Source organism: Xiphophorus hellerii, chromosome 18, assembly GCF_003331165.1.
Source record: "Xiphophorus hellerii strain 12219 chromosome 18, Xiphophorus_hellerii-4.1, whole genome shotgun sequence".
NCBI lineage: Eukaryota > Metazoa > Chordata > Actinopteri > Cyprinodontiformes > Poeciliidae > Xiphophorus > Xiphophorus hellerii.
The window spans coordinates 8,011,919-8,026,340 of record NC_045689.1 but is presented as its reverse complement, the minus strand read 5'-3'; the positions used below and the strand labels follow the sequence as shown (position 1 = coordinate 8,026,340).

Here is a 14,422-nt window from a genome sequence, read left to right as displayed (position 1 = left end):
TCTCCATTTATATTCTTGAATAAAGCTTTTTGTGAACAGCAGTTTTTTTAAGCAAAGGACATTTGTGGTTTACCTTCCAATAATGTGTTATGGCATATATGATTCTTCTTCTGTCTTTTTTTATCAGCATATAATGCAGCACGGCTTTTTATGGTTTTATATATATTATATGTTATGGTTATCTGTTATAACCATAACATATGAGACTGGCGACAGGTCACATATAAACAAAAACTGATTAAGGCAGGCCCTTAGAGAGGGTGCAATGAGGAGAAGATAAAAGCAGAACTCGTGCTACAATCTTTTCTGCACTCTGTGTCACCCTTAAGGTATGCTGAGTGGAGCCCAGCACTGGACAGTGAATGTCACTCTATATCTGTCCAGTTTGTATGACTTGTAACATTTCATTTCAATTGGAATTCAGAAGTACTTTATTGATCAAAAAGGAAAATTAAATTTGATCATTTTCGGCTTTAACGCCTACTTTATACTTAACCAAATCGCATTAATTCTCAAGGTAATGACTGAGGAGTTTTGGTCAGGTCACAGAACTGGTAAACACAGCTGGGTGTTGCACAGAAGGGGAAAAGCGTGCAGCACAACAAAGGTGAGTTACCTTCTGCTGGACAATTGTCAAATCAGCATTTCTCCTTTTGTGTACATCATATTTTTGTGTTGCATGTCATTTTTATTCATCTGTAATATTTTAGTTTGTTGAGAAAGTAAACTTAAAGTTTTGTTAAGCCGTAAAACATAATTATCAAAATGAGCAGAAATGCTTGAATTAGTTTAACATTTTGTACTGAATTACTGAAATAAATTAATTTACAAAAAGCCTAATTGTAAATTATTTTTGTGGGGAGACAGTGGTTGGTATTTCCGACCCGACTTTCAAAAGAATACCGGAGTTGTGTCATTGTATTCGTGTTGATTGATGTGGTAGAGTAGTACCGCCTCCCAAGATCATCGACCCATTCGGAAAAAGTCGCCCGTCAAAAATTCGGACGAAACCGAAACGACTCACCTGCCAAACAGTCTAAGAAGGGAGGACCTGAGAAAGAAGACACTTTATCCCCAACCCCGAGGAAACGCTGCCCTCAGCTTCTTGCTGGAAATTAAAAATTGCCTTTTGTTGTCGGTCGGCGAGAACTTCTTTTTTTTTTAACTTTTTGAACCGAGACTGATACGTTTACGGTCCCACGGAGAGAACGTATTTATTCTTAGTTGACACCAGTTTAACAGGCGCTTCCGGGTCTTTTGGAAAACTAAAACCACGGAATGAAATCTGGGGAGATTGAGTTGGAAGAAATTAAGACAAATTCGGACCAAAAGGTACGTTAGTAAAATAATAGGAATTTCAAATTGCTATCCGATTAGTTCTAATGTCTATAAGCCTCTCTGACAAGAAACATATTTTAATTATCAAATTACCAAAATAAATGTTGTAATTATAAAATGATTTGTCTAGCAGAAATATTTATTTGACTAATACATTTTAGGCTAATGCCAGTCAAGTTGACAGGTGGGGGCGTGTGATCCCCAACCCTGATCAATTCCAATCAGTCTAGTTTCTTACGTCACAGAGATGCAGCATTTATTTATAGAGTTAGTTGTTGTGTCTTTTTTAGGGGAGGGGGGTCAGCTAAAATTTCCCAAAGAGTTGTATGATAAAATATTCTATTGAAAGAACATTAAAAGAGTTTTCAAATTGTACAAATATTATCTATGTGGGTTTAGATATAAGAACATTTTAAAAACTGAACGGGACAGTTTTAAAGCTGTAACCACAAATGACACAATTTCTGGATTTTAAATGTTTTTTTTCTTTAAATATGGTCCTGAAATGTTCATCACAAATGTTTGATTTGATGAATAAAAATTGGTTAATTGACTTATCCTAGCCTTTTAGGCAGCAAAAATGCATGCAGAATCTGATCTTTGTAAGCGTAAACCTCAAAAGAAAAATGCATGGGCTTGTATTCTGTTTTACATGAAACCTTATAGTGGAATACAAATTTGGACCTTGCTTTGATAGGAATAGGCCATAAATCAAAATGGTTGATTTATTGTCCTTTTTGTAGTAAAACAGTATGCTTAGTTTAAAAAATGAACAAACAAACCATTTGGTTGGGTTAAGAAAATCCCACTGGTCATTTTTGTTAAATCAAACACAGTTTTGTGGGATCACCTCTGAAACAAGCTCTAGCTAGGTGGTTAACAAGAACGTGCATAAAATAAAAATCCAGCGCTTGCAGTTTCAAGCGCTACTGCAAACTCACTAATAGCAACATATTTACTCAATATCACTCTGAGAGCCCATTCTCTTGTGATCACAGGATAATAAAACCCCTGAACATCTGTCCTAATGTTTGATTTTGGTGTGCTGCCAATTTTGGCCACTCATTTTGGTGTGTGATTATTAGCAGCCACACCACCTGGACGTCTGTTTGAAAAAAAGTTTTGGAAGCCACCCTTGTTCTTGGGAGCTGACATTTTCCTGAAACAATAATTTACAACCATAATTTACAATGACAAAAATACGGCAATGGAAGGTAAAGGTAATTTTATTTATATAGCACATTTTCAGCAACAAGGCAATACAAAGTGCTTTACAGGAATTAAAAGGAAATACAAACAAAAGAACAAACCAAAGGAAAGAGCAAAAGATGAAAAAGAATCTAATGTTGTATATAGGAACACCTAGAAATAGTTATTTCTAGGTGCTCCTGTGAACTAAGAAATAGTTCAAATAACTATTTTGAATCACAATATTGATTATAAATAATCAATATTCTTTATAAACTCTTAGGAAATGGTAGATGGTCGAGATGGTGAGGCCAGTGTGGAAAACTCTTTGCTTTCTCAGGTGAGTTTTTGTCACTGTTTGTCTATTGTTTTTCTTCTGCATGACCTTATTTTTAATAGTTTGCAACAATTTCATAAGAATAACATTAGTACATAAATACAATGAAGTTATTAGGAAAGCCATTTACTTTAGCCTTTTCCTTTTTGTCATTTTAAGATCTTGAACAGAAAAAAGAACTTAAGTTTCAACCAATAGTTATTAATCTGTTCTAGATATTCAGATGCTAGCTATGCAAAGCATAGGTAGGGATAGATAAAATGATATGCTTCCAAAAACTGCAGCGTCTTTGCAAGTGAAAGAACTGCTCTGTGATACTACATACAATATAATGGTTTAGAGAAAAGATCACACCCTTTTGCAGTTGGAAAATAAAATTTTTACTAAGGCTACACATTTTTAATCTCACTTCAAATGTAAGAAACCACAAGAACCAAAGAAAGAACTAATGTTAAAACAAAATGGAAACGTCTGCAAAAGGCTTTGCTAAAGCTAGCAAAAAGCAGGTTAAACAGAACTGCCTATAAACTGGATTACCAAACAGGTAATATTTGGGTGAAAAGATGATAATCAAATTTAATTAAAACACATTTAAAACATAATATGGAACGATAACTGAGACACAAGTATAATATAAACAAATATGGCTTTCTAAGTCTGATTAAAATGACTTTTGTCTAGTGTGAATATTGAAATTAGCTAAAATTTGTTTACGCTATCTACTTAGCACATACAATGCTAAGGCTATCTTTGGTGAACAAACCTTCATCATGAGCTAAACTCATCATCACAAACCAAAATTACAGGAAAACCTAATGTATAAATAATAGGTTATAGCATCCTAGCCTGCTTGTAGTGACTTTGTGGCCAATTCTTTGGTCAAAGTGTGAATGTTCAGCGATGCTAGCAGGTAACAAATGGCAACTGCTTAACAGGTGAAAAGTTAAAATCATCAAGAGTGGTCAAATATTCTCTAACATCAACACAACTCCAGTTTGTGAGCAAACCTAAATCCAGGTTAGAATAGCTTTTTTATCTGTTAGTTTTAACTTTATAACTGAATCTGGTCCAAATGTGTATGACCTTGAAATGTTAGCTAAAAAAAGAGACATTTAAACCATTTTTCCTTTTGTCAGAGCAATAATGGGGGAACAACATGCATTGAACCAAAGCATAAGAACAGGACAAGTCTACAGGTAGGATCATAACATTGCTCCTCATTAGCTTTTTCTCCTTAGTGTTTGCTTTAAATAACAGTGAACCCCCATTTTAACAATTTTTTTTTTTGTACTTTCAGAATTGTTTATCCCACAAAGGAAAACGCAGCAAACTGATTGCTGCCTTCATTGTCATTCTCCTTATAACTATTGTGATCATCATCTCTGTGCTTGTGTGCTGCGGTATGAAGTCTAAGCTTCCTGTTTGTTGCAAAAATACAATGTCTTTAAATGCTAAAGATATTATGATATTTATCTAGGTTGCGCAAGTACAGGATTAACTTTTAGTGTGCTTTACTTGTTGACTATTTGTAATTATTTTTCAGTGACTCATAGTGTTTCAGCTTTACATGTCTAACACTGTTTTTCTTTAAACAGCGAACAATGACGATGAAGATGAAAAATTTGACCGAACAACGTTTAATCTGCAACAGAAATTTAATGGGAGCTTCCAGATGGAAATTCCATTTTCAAATGAAACCCAAGGTCTCAACGACGTCCAGGGAAAGGTTAGTGATATTATTATTATTATTATAAATATTATTACCAAGCCAGACATAGTACCCAAGACACAGATAAACAACGAGACGGCTGTTGCTTTATCTATGTGTCTGCCTCTCTTATGCTAATTTTTTTCTCTACTTCTTTTTTTAAAAAAGGAAAAAAAGATGGAATCATTTCAAATTCTAACTAAAAACTAAATAGAAAATAAAGCAAAGTTTTAAAAAAATATCTTTCTTTATTATGATAAACACAATACTGTCTTTCATTTGTATCATCTTCACATGCATAGGCAGCCCAAGGTATATGAGAGTTAAGCGGCCCACACCACCATGGGTCCCCCAAGACCACCAAACTAGCGCGATAAACAAACTAAATGCTATTACATATGGGAAAACTATATTTATGTTATTTTTATAGTTGCTACACAATGACCTGACATCTTCCTGCTGCTGGCTGCTGCCACTGCTGGAGAAATACAATAAATCAAATGTGTTAACTTGTTTACTATAAATGTAGTGTTTATCAGCTAATGTTACTTTCAAATAATTAAAATAATATGGCACACTTAAATAGCACTCTTCATTTCAAAATCTCTGCATTTTGTTTAGTTTACTACTCATGTAAGGTTAAAATCACACTGGTATAAGGTAGACTAATTACAAATTATGCTAATAATACTGAGTACATTACATATATAGAGTAGCCTAGGAATGATAAAGAATCTGGTGTTGACATGTTGGTATGGGGACCCTAATAAAATCTGCTTAGGGCCTCAAAAAGGCTTGTGCTGGCCCTGCAGACAGAGCTCCTGTCTCTGTCTCTGCAGAGCTCTTTTCTTCATCTTCTCCTGACTGTCACAGCTCATGTCTCTTCCGGATAGTGCGGCTACACTCCAAATAATCTTCCTTATATGGTCTTAACCTTCAGTTCTAGAGAGGTGAAGTGTAAAAATTATTTTCTGATCTGCTCTGAAAAACAACCAAAAGCATTTATGTTTAATGCTTTCAAGAAATGTTTGTTTTTTTGCCTTAAAAATGTATTTTATACATAATATTTTATTGTGTTTTGCAGTTCTTTTAAATAATGCAAAAGTATTGCAGAAGTAAAGCACAGCTATCATTTCTTATAAAGAATGTCTAGGTTGCTCTGGGCTGTTTGTCCAAGTAACACCACATTCCTATTGTTTCTTTTTGCATGTTTCTACCTGCCCCACCCAGCTGACCAAGCTCTACGAATCCTCCCATGCTCTGGGTCGTTTCTTCTCAAACGCAGAGACATTTCACCTTGGGTAAACACACAAGCCACTCAGTGGTTATTGCACTGTAGTCTTCCCCGTGTTGCATGACACGTTATGCTTTGTGCCGAAGTTAACCAGTGCTTCCCTCTGCCTGCAGGAGTGAGTCTGCTGTCGTGCAATACAAGCTGACATTTATCTTTCCAGAAGAAGAGCTTAGAAACTCCACTCTTAGCAGAGAGATTGTGTACAATGTGTTCAGGCAGTTCCTCTACGATCAGAATGAAGAAGAATCTGGGACTATGTTCATTCTCCCAAGTTCCTTGAAAATGCACACCATGCATTAATCAGATCTTGAAAAATGAGTTCCTGTAAAACCACTAAAACCGGATTTCCAGGATGGGAATTTTTTTTTATGTAGTGGCCTAGAGACTGTTAACTTGTCAGCTCTTGTTCACCGCACAGAGATACTGTCCATGTGAATGCTCTCACATGACCAAATAGCATACACCACATGGTTGTTATACATTTATGATTTTTATGTACTGTAATGTAGATTTTGTTGTGTATTGCCATTGTTTTTAAGCTCCAAAGGTCTTTGTTAAAACCTCAGATGTCATATATTGATGTAGCGGAAATGATGACCTGCTGTTAGAAGTGGGTAAACACACTCCTTTGCATACACGTTCAGTTTTCAAGCAGGCATCATTTGCAAACTGTAACTGGACTTGCCTTGAAACATTTGCATAAAATGCAACAAACATTAAAATATCCAGGTGCAGAGAGACAACGAGTTATTTTATTTGCTAAGTGATGAACTTATTGACTAAGTGTGATTTATAATGTTATTTTAATCATGTGTGCTTTGTGACATATATTAAATATCTCAGCTGTTTCATTAATTCAGTTTTTTTTTTTTTTTTTGCATTTTAGTATTTTTATGAACAACAGAGGGCGCAGGTGTGCCTCACCAGAGGTGTTTTTTTTTTTTTTTACCTTTCAGTGACTAGATATCTTTCCCTGAATGAGGTTGTAGAGAAGGCTATTCCAGTTTATGATTGAACTCGTAAATGTTTAACGCCTTGAACAAACACAGCCGCCTCAGTTAATCAGTTTGCACGCGTTTTTGTAACCTTATCCTTATGCTTCATCTAGTAAGACTTTAACATGTTAAATCTCAGAGGGTCACGTTTTAGAAGTGGAACCATTTGGTTGAAGATCATTCCAGGAAAAGTTATTGCGGTTTTAGGAGATTTTAAAAGCACAGTATCCTTTAATAATCCCCCTGTAGACTGTACCACAGATTTTGTCTTACAATAAAATATGCCATTTACGAGAATTTTAAAACAATCTGCTGTAATTTTTCCAGTCGTCATGATAAAACAAGATTAGTACAAGACGGAAAAATTAATGTTTCTTAGAATTTTCGAAGATGAAGCAATATCAACTAAATATGGAACCAGTCTAATCCAGCATTGTAAGGCAAAGTCTCACCCTCACCCCAGAGGGAGCAATCCACCAATTTTTGAGATACTCCCAGAAGGAGCTGGAGGATGTTGTTGTGAATAGTGTTTTCCGAGTCTCCATCCTGCCCCTGTGATCCCATCTCAGATATGTGGAAGATGAAGGATTGAGGTCCAGCCTTTTTTTGATCCACCTCCATTTTTCAGACACTGTAAGTATTTTTGCAGCTGGTTCTTAACAGAACCACTCCTAGAATGTTTTGTAAGAAGTGGCCAAATGGGGGCCAGTAACAATAATATTGTAGTAAGAAACCAAAACTGAAAGATAAAACAGGATACACCTACGCAAATACACAGTGGGCCAAAATCAGAAGCCTGGACAAAGTTGATGACCAGCCTTGATATTAATGTGAAAATTTTTTATCATACTTATTTGTTATGTGTACATTGGCTCCGCACACAAGACCAACTATCTATTCTTCAGCTTTGTGGACAGATATTGTATTTCTCACCTGTCTAGAAAGCTTCTGTGTACCTTTCATTTGGCTGTTTTTCAGAAGGATGATGTAACTGAAACGTGGAGGTATGTAGTTTTAGTGGTGGATGTTCTGTTCACCAGCACGCCAACTACAGTAGAACTTTGAGCGAAATATATTTATACTGTGGAGATAATTTTGCTCGCATTCCTGCATATGACATACTGTTTGTGTTTTAACCATCTTTTTAATCCTACATAAAATATACAATGGGAGTTTAAAATACTCTTAGCTCCCATGCTTTTTCACCTAAATATTCAGGTATCATTTGAGATTTTGCAGTGTAACAGAATAGTTGGCTTTCAAAAAGAGGCACTATCAAAGAAAAAAATAGAAAGTATATTTGTGTGCACCTTAAATAACATTGCAACTCATTCTTTTTCTCTTAAATGAATCCATAAAAACATTATTCTATGATTGCCAGGCTCTGAGAAGACTATTACAGAGAGAGGCCATTGTTCCCCCTGAAATTCCCCAAGTGGCGCCATTGCTGCCAAAAAGAAATAATGCCTCTTTTAAAACAGAAAGCTATGCAATAGCTCATTTGGAGCGTTCTTCCATATATTAACAAAATCTCAGGGTGATAAGACAATAGTAGGGATATTTGAAGAAATATAGTTGCTATTCACCAATTTAACGAACTATTATTCTCTGTATTAATCAGAGGTCCCCAAATCCCTGCCCCTGTTCAAGGCTACCATCCTCCTACTTGTAGACACATCCACTCTCCAACACACCTGAATGAAATGAGTGGCTCGTTCCCAGGCCTATGCAAAGCCAAAAATATGCTGATTAGTAAATTAGGTCACCTTGAATTATTGACATGAATGCATGTAATTCTTTGGCAGCGGTGCAAGATCAACATTGACTCTGGCTGTCAATCCTATTTTGAGAACTGTCAGCCACCCAAAGCCAGATTTACTCAGCTGAGCTCACTGAGCTTTTATAGCCTTATTACAAACAGCAGAGGTTCCTCTGAAAGCTGCCATGAATACTTCAACACTAGAGTCAGGGGTCTTCAATTCTTACCAACCTGGGACCCTAAAACTGATGGAGAGCCTGAGCAAGGGCCCGTGTCTGTCTGTGTCTTTTTATAATAAACTAGAGTTAGAAATATATAAAATGTGCATTACTTCTGGGCATTTAATACAAATAACATAACTTCTTTACTTCCTGTTTTCATAGTTAAATATAAGTTTGAATACAAACATGATTGTTTAATAACGCCACTGCCATTAACAAATTGTCTTGTTTTGAACATCATGCAGAACTTTTAACTTAGTAAATGGATTTTTGCTTACAGCATGTGTGGATTTCTGACTGAAATACATTTTCATGTCTGATTTTAACTACATGTCAGTCATGACATATGAATTTTGAAAACAATTAAATAAAGTAATGTCTAATCAGAAATTTCACGACCCCTGTAGGGCTTATGACCCCTATGTTGATATAAATTGTTTTGTTACTAATTGCAACCTCATCCTCTTAGTTCATGTTTTTTCCATTCAATGCTTTTCAAAAGTATTTGTAACCTTTGAACTTTTTGATTTTTTGTCACATTACAGCGATAGACCTCATGCATAATTGTGAGGAGAGAGGAAAATGACACTTTGTTTTATTCAAATAAATTTTTATTCAACCCACTTGAGACAATACTATATAGAAATATCTCTCTCTGCAATTCCTCCAAGAAAGTCTCCATCTAGTTGCATCTAGGAACTGCATTTGTTGCTGTTTCTTCTTTGCAAAATATCCAGTTTGTTAACCAGATTTTTGTCTGGACTTTGACTAGACCAATAAGACACTGAATCTTGCTGCCAAACTAGAGGAAGGTTCTCGCTCTCTCAGTCTCCTCTCTCTTTCTCTCTCTCCCACAATGCAATTACGTTACGCCAGATAATGACATTTATTTCCGCTTTTGTTTTTGACCTAATGTCCTGAGGTTCTTGGAAGCCTCAGCACTTATCCAATTAAAGCGTTATCTCTCCTTTGGGCTTAAAGATTAAGCGTAAACTCTGCGATGGGAATCAGACAGAAATCACAGGTGCCATCTTCTCCGAGCATTGGTTTCACCGCCACTCCTCTGTGGGATCTGTGTCCAAAACAAAAATCACAATCCTAAAAAGGAGTGATGGGCTCCTACAGCTCAAACCTGGATGATATCTTGGAGGAGGACATGCATCACTGGTACACAAAGTTCATGAGGGAATCTCCCTCAGGACTAATCACTCTGTTTGAGCTGAAGACAATGCTTGACATGAACGGCATGACAGAAGAGGCCAACAGTTATGTGGACCAGGTGTTCTATACCTTTGATATGGACGGGGTAAGAAAATACATTTCTGCTTAACTGCCTTCAATGACTTAATATGAGCAACATTTACAACCTAAATGATAGATAAAATAGGCTACTGTTTCAATAAAGTACAAAAGAATTTGATTCTAAAATTTTAGGGTCTTACCTAAAGAAAACATGAATGTGCAGCACAGGAATAGATGCTTATGTTGTCTTTGTTTTTCTTTCCAGGACGGCTATTTAGACTTTGTGGAATACATCGCAGCTATAAGTTTATTGCTGAAGGGAGAAGTAAATCAGAAATTAAAGTGGTACTTCAAGCTTTTTGATCAAGACGGAAATGGGAAAATTGACAAGGATGAGCTGGAAACTATATTTAAGGTACGGCTTGGTCTTAAATATTTAGCAATCACATTATAACACATGCAGAGCATGGCCTCTGGAATCCTTAAAGCCATTAACAGATCCTGAAATGGACATGACATCTAATCAGAGAATCTCTTACATCATAAGAGGGCTAAATATGGTGTTACCTAACTGACAGACCAGAGAGGACAGATTCTTGTACACTTAATCATTAATTCAATATTTATTTATTGTGAAATGTACTTTCATTTAAAGTGTATTTTAGGTTAAAAGGACACATAAAACCATTATTTAACTTATTAGAGCTCAAAGTTTGTTTTTTTATTCAATTCAGATGTCACAGTTTTAACCTAAACTGATAATGTACTGCAAACTTTAAAAGCTGCTGTAAAATTTTCTTAACAGGCTATTCAAGATATCACCAGAAGTTACGAGATACCTCCAGAGACAATTGTGACTCTTATATATGAGAAAATTGACGTCAAAGGAGAAGGTAACACACTACGGTATTTTCACTGCTTGAGCTTGTGTCTTAGTGGGATTAAAGGTGATAGAGCAAAACAAAGTAATGTATAGCCAAGAAGTGGACTATTGTTTTTTTTTTTTTTGAACATGTAGAAAGGGAAATTTTTATCTAATCTTATTTGTAAAATACCTCAAGCAAGCTATGTTAAATTGCAGCAGTTTCTGAAATGGAGTAAGGTCTGGACTATGATTGGGCCATTCAAAGACAAAAATATATGTTGGGATACCAGTGGTGTCCAAACTTTAAAATCTGCAAACTGAAAGAAAGTTAAACTAAAATGTGGACCAGGTGTATTGCATTGTGATTTTGCTTTTTAGATTCTCAACAATGATCTAATATTAAACAAATGCTTAATATTCTGATGAAACAAGAAAGCAATATAATTTTTCTGAATATATTGGTAGATACGTTTATGTTAAGAGACATAACTTCCTCTTTTAGAGTTTTGTTTTAGTCTATTCTCAATCACAAGGATGAGAAATGGGTCATTCTCCCTGCTGCTTACTGTATTTAGTTTCAATGAATTGGTTCTCCAAAGGCTGATTTTGAAACACCAGCTGGATTTTTTTCTATTTTTATTTAAGGCTGTAGTTGTTATTAAATTAAACATGGTTAATGAAAGAAAAATACTTTTAAGTGCCTAATGGTTAGCATTTTAAAAATATTTTAATTTCCCAGGGAAAACCATGACTTGTATAATAATTGTCCACCTGCCTATGGTAAAGGGGTAATGTATAGATCGGCTGCACTCTTTTCAGAAGATGTTACTCTAACCAAAAGTGGCTTAAAGTTTCTGAAATGAAAGTGAACCTAATTATTTCTAACTACACCGTACCCATACATATGTAAGATGGACTTCTCATTTCTATTTTCATTTCCTCAGGTGAGTTGACGCTGGAAGAGTTCATCAGCGGAGCGAGGGAGCATCCTGACATCATGGATATGCTCACAAGAATGATGGATCTCACACAAGTCTTGGAAATTATAGTCAAAGGTCAAAGGAGGAACGCCGTGAATTGAGATGTGATTCCACAAACTGGATTTTTGCTGAGTTGTGCATTGTAAATTAAAAAAACAAGACTGTCCTTGAAGGATTTGGACTTAATCTCTGCCAGCAACAAATGAAGTGGCTGATATGTCACTTTTTACTCAGACTGTGCTTGCAGAGCTTTATTTACGGTTTTGATTTAGGATCAAAACATTTTTGCAAAAGATGTTGCTTGTGACTGTTGGGGAAGTTTCGAGTCGTGGTTCCAGGTTGTGCAACTTATGGAGTAAATTCTATGCATTTTTAACTAGTCAGTTCAAAGCAAACATCTTGAGATCAAACTGAATCTTGAACAGTTCTGCTGAATTCAAAACCTTTTTCTGTTGGTTGTTGAAGTTAAAAATACAAACAGTACCTACAGGTGCAGCAAGCCATAAAGAATGTTTTCTGTATGTACATGTTATATTATGGATGTTACAATATGTTGCCCCTATTAATATGAAAGTGATGCCTTTATGAATAGTATAGTGTTTGTTTTAAAATTTGTTTCACTTTTTGAAAGATTTATTTGTTAAAATCATTGTCAGAGATGCAATCCACATGTGGAAGACATTTATTTAAACCTGCTAAAGCTAAAATGACATAACTGAGTGTCTTATTTTATTTTGGTTTACAGTATTGCTACATGTAATTGTAAATATGAAACAATAAAACATTAGAAATAGGCATAATTTTAAATAGAAATATAGACGTGTTATTATTCTGTCTACAAGGGGCATAGTGTTCATGGCTATGTGAATGCATTTTAAAATGATTTATAAAGTGAAAGTATGAGGAGAGATTATTAGATTTACAGATGATAATATCTTGGTATTTATTTTTGGGCATAAATCCAGATTTGTTGGACATGCAGACTGAAGCTGATGGCTCGTCAAAGAGGGCCTGAGATCACAGCAGACTGTCTTAAAATCTGAGAGCTTCACAGCTTTTGAAAATGCTACTTTATAAACTTGTCAAAGCTTTGTCATGTTTACATTAATTACACAGAAGCTGATCATGTTTTTTCCAGAGGAAACTGGGTGGGAGGTAGTATACCACCTGTGATATTCATGTCTGTGTTGGGTCTTGCATGAATATTCTGGGTGAATACCTCCAGCTGCTCCTTCAAAGAAACCCGTTTTGAAAAAGTGTTTTACTTTTTAAAATAAATCATAGTTTTAATTTTTTTTTTTTTAATGTTCGATGTAGAACAGTCCAGTCGTATTCTTAGATAAGGGTAATATAGCTTACTGCCCAGTTATTGGACAGTGAGCTGTGTTAGCCAAATACTGAGGAAGAAAAAGGAAAATCTTTCTGGTCCAAATTACCTACTTAAAATATACATGTAAACATCTATAAAACAACCTTCCCCTAGGCTGCTGTAATATTTTACAATTCACATCCCTCTTCTGTTCAAACAGGCAGTTACTCTGACTGAAAATGCTTTTGATTTTCTGTTTCTCATCGCCTCCAGCCACCATTTTCTGTGTAAACAAACAGGCTTTTCTGTAAATAATTGAATGCATATGTGATTATGGTTATTGAATAGCATTCATGTAAACCGTGGGGACATTTAAGACATTGTATTTGTTTTCAGATTGTATAAGTTTGTGTAGTTTTGATCTCTCAGACTAGCCGCTTGGCTTCAGCTTCTGGTATCAACTTATCTGTATTTATATTTAATGAAAATGCAGTGCAGTTATAAACTGCGGGTTATGGTTAATACCTTGGAAGATATTAATAACCTTTCAAACAACCTCGCTTTAAAAGATCCTGAACTATCCCTTTAAGACCTTATGCCAAAGAGTTCCAGGCTTCCCTCTAGTGACCACTGTCAACTATTACATAACATTTTTATTATTATTTTTGGTGAAGGTAACTCATTATTGTGTTAAACATTCCATGATAAATTATTTGTCAGTCTTCTGTCACTATTTAGAGCAGATTTCCATAACAACATGTTTGGAGTGTGTGAACATTTTAACAATACAATGTATTAAATCACCCTTCATATCTTAAACTGTCTACAGACCTAAAAACACTTGTCTTCTGACAGACCTTGAAGTTTCCTGGATTTGCCTCTTATATTTTAAGTTTAGTTTTACCCCTTATTACCAAAGTTATATTTGTTTGGAAATTTGGGTCGATATAAACTCATTAGCCCATGCCCTGGAGGTCATTCAGACATCATGCCTGTCTGTCATGGTTAATGATTCCACAGAGGAACGTTTTGGTGCTTGCAGTTTAAAACACAAAAATATATCAGGCTGTGAGTTGTGTAAAGTAAACAAAGATAAGGTTTGACTTCAAATAGCACCCATATGTTGCCTAAATATATCGGATGATGCACTGATCAGCCCACCTTGGCCCATCGTTTAAAAAGCAGT

General features: G+C 35.4%; 2 protein-coding genes across 3 annotated transcripts; both read left to right on the top strand.

Moving 5' to 3' along the window:
- Window positions 1-329: 329 nt before the first annotated feature.
- Window positions 330-6,720, top strand: c15h3orf52 (chromosome 15 C3orf52 homolog). Of its 2 annotated transcripts, none has more exons than XM_032545064.1 (7): window positions 330-607; window positions 2,810-2,866; window positions 4,000-4,059; window positions 4,161-4,263; window positions 4,459-4,589; window positions 5,802-5,872; window positions 5,979-6,720. In XM_032545064.1, the coding sequence occupies exons 1-7, from the start codon at window positions 521-523 to the stop codon at window positions 6,163-6,165; spliced, it is 696 nt and encodes a 231-aa protein (XP_032400955.1). In that variant the 5' UTR covers window positions 330-520; the 3' UTR covers window positions 6,166-6,720. The 2 variants fall into 2 exon arrangements, with proteins under 2 accessions (XP_032400955.1, XP_032400954.1); XM_032545063.1 differs by lacking the exon at window positions 330-607 and adding an exon at window positions 976-1,332.
- Window positions 6,721-6,842: 122 nt separating this feature from the next.
- guca1c (guanylate cyclase activator 1C) lies at window positions 6,843-12,740 on the top strand. The gene is made up of 4 exons (XM_032545065.1): window positions 6,843-10,146; window positions 10,348-10,497; window positions 10,888-10,975; window positions 11,892-12,740. The coding sequence occupies exons 1-4, from the start codon at window positions 9,952-9,954 to the stop codon at window positions 12,026-12,028; spliced, it is 570 nt and encodes a 189-aa protein (XP_032400956.1). The 5' UTR covers window positions 6,843-9,951; the 3' UTR covers window positions 12,029-12,740.
- Window positions 12,741-14,422: the final 1,682 nt, after the last annotated feature.

Coding starts and splice junctions, on each gene's coding strand:
- c15h3orf52 (XM_032545064.1), top strand. CDS start 521: ATGACTGAGGAGTTTTGGTCAGGTCACAGAACTGGTAAACACAGCTGG. Junction 2,867..3,999: donor AAAACTCTTTGCTTTCTCAG/GTGAGTTTTTGT, acceptor TCCTTTTGTCAG/AGCAATAATGGGGGAACAAC. Junction 5,873..5,978: donor GCAGAGACATTTCACCTTGG/GTAAACACACAA, acceptor CTCTGCCTGCAG/GAGTGAGTCTGCTGTCGTGC.
- guca1c (XM_032545065.1), top strand. CDS start 9,952: ATGGGCTCCTACAGCTCAAACCTGGATGATATCTTGGAGGAGGACATG. Junction 10,498..10,887: donor AGCTGGAAACTATATTTAAG/GTACGGCTTGGT, acceptor TTTTCTTAACAG/GCTATTCAAGATATCACCAG. Junction 10,976..11,891: donor AATTGACGTCAAAGGAGAAG/GTAACACACTAC, acceptor TCATTTCCTCAG/GTGAGTTGACGCTGGAAGAG.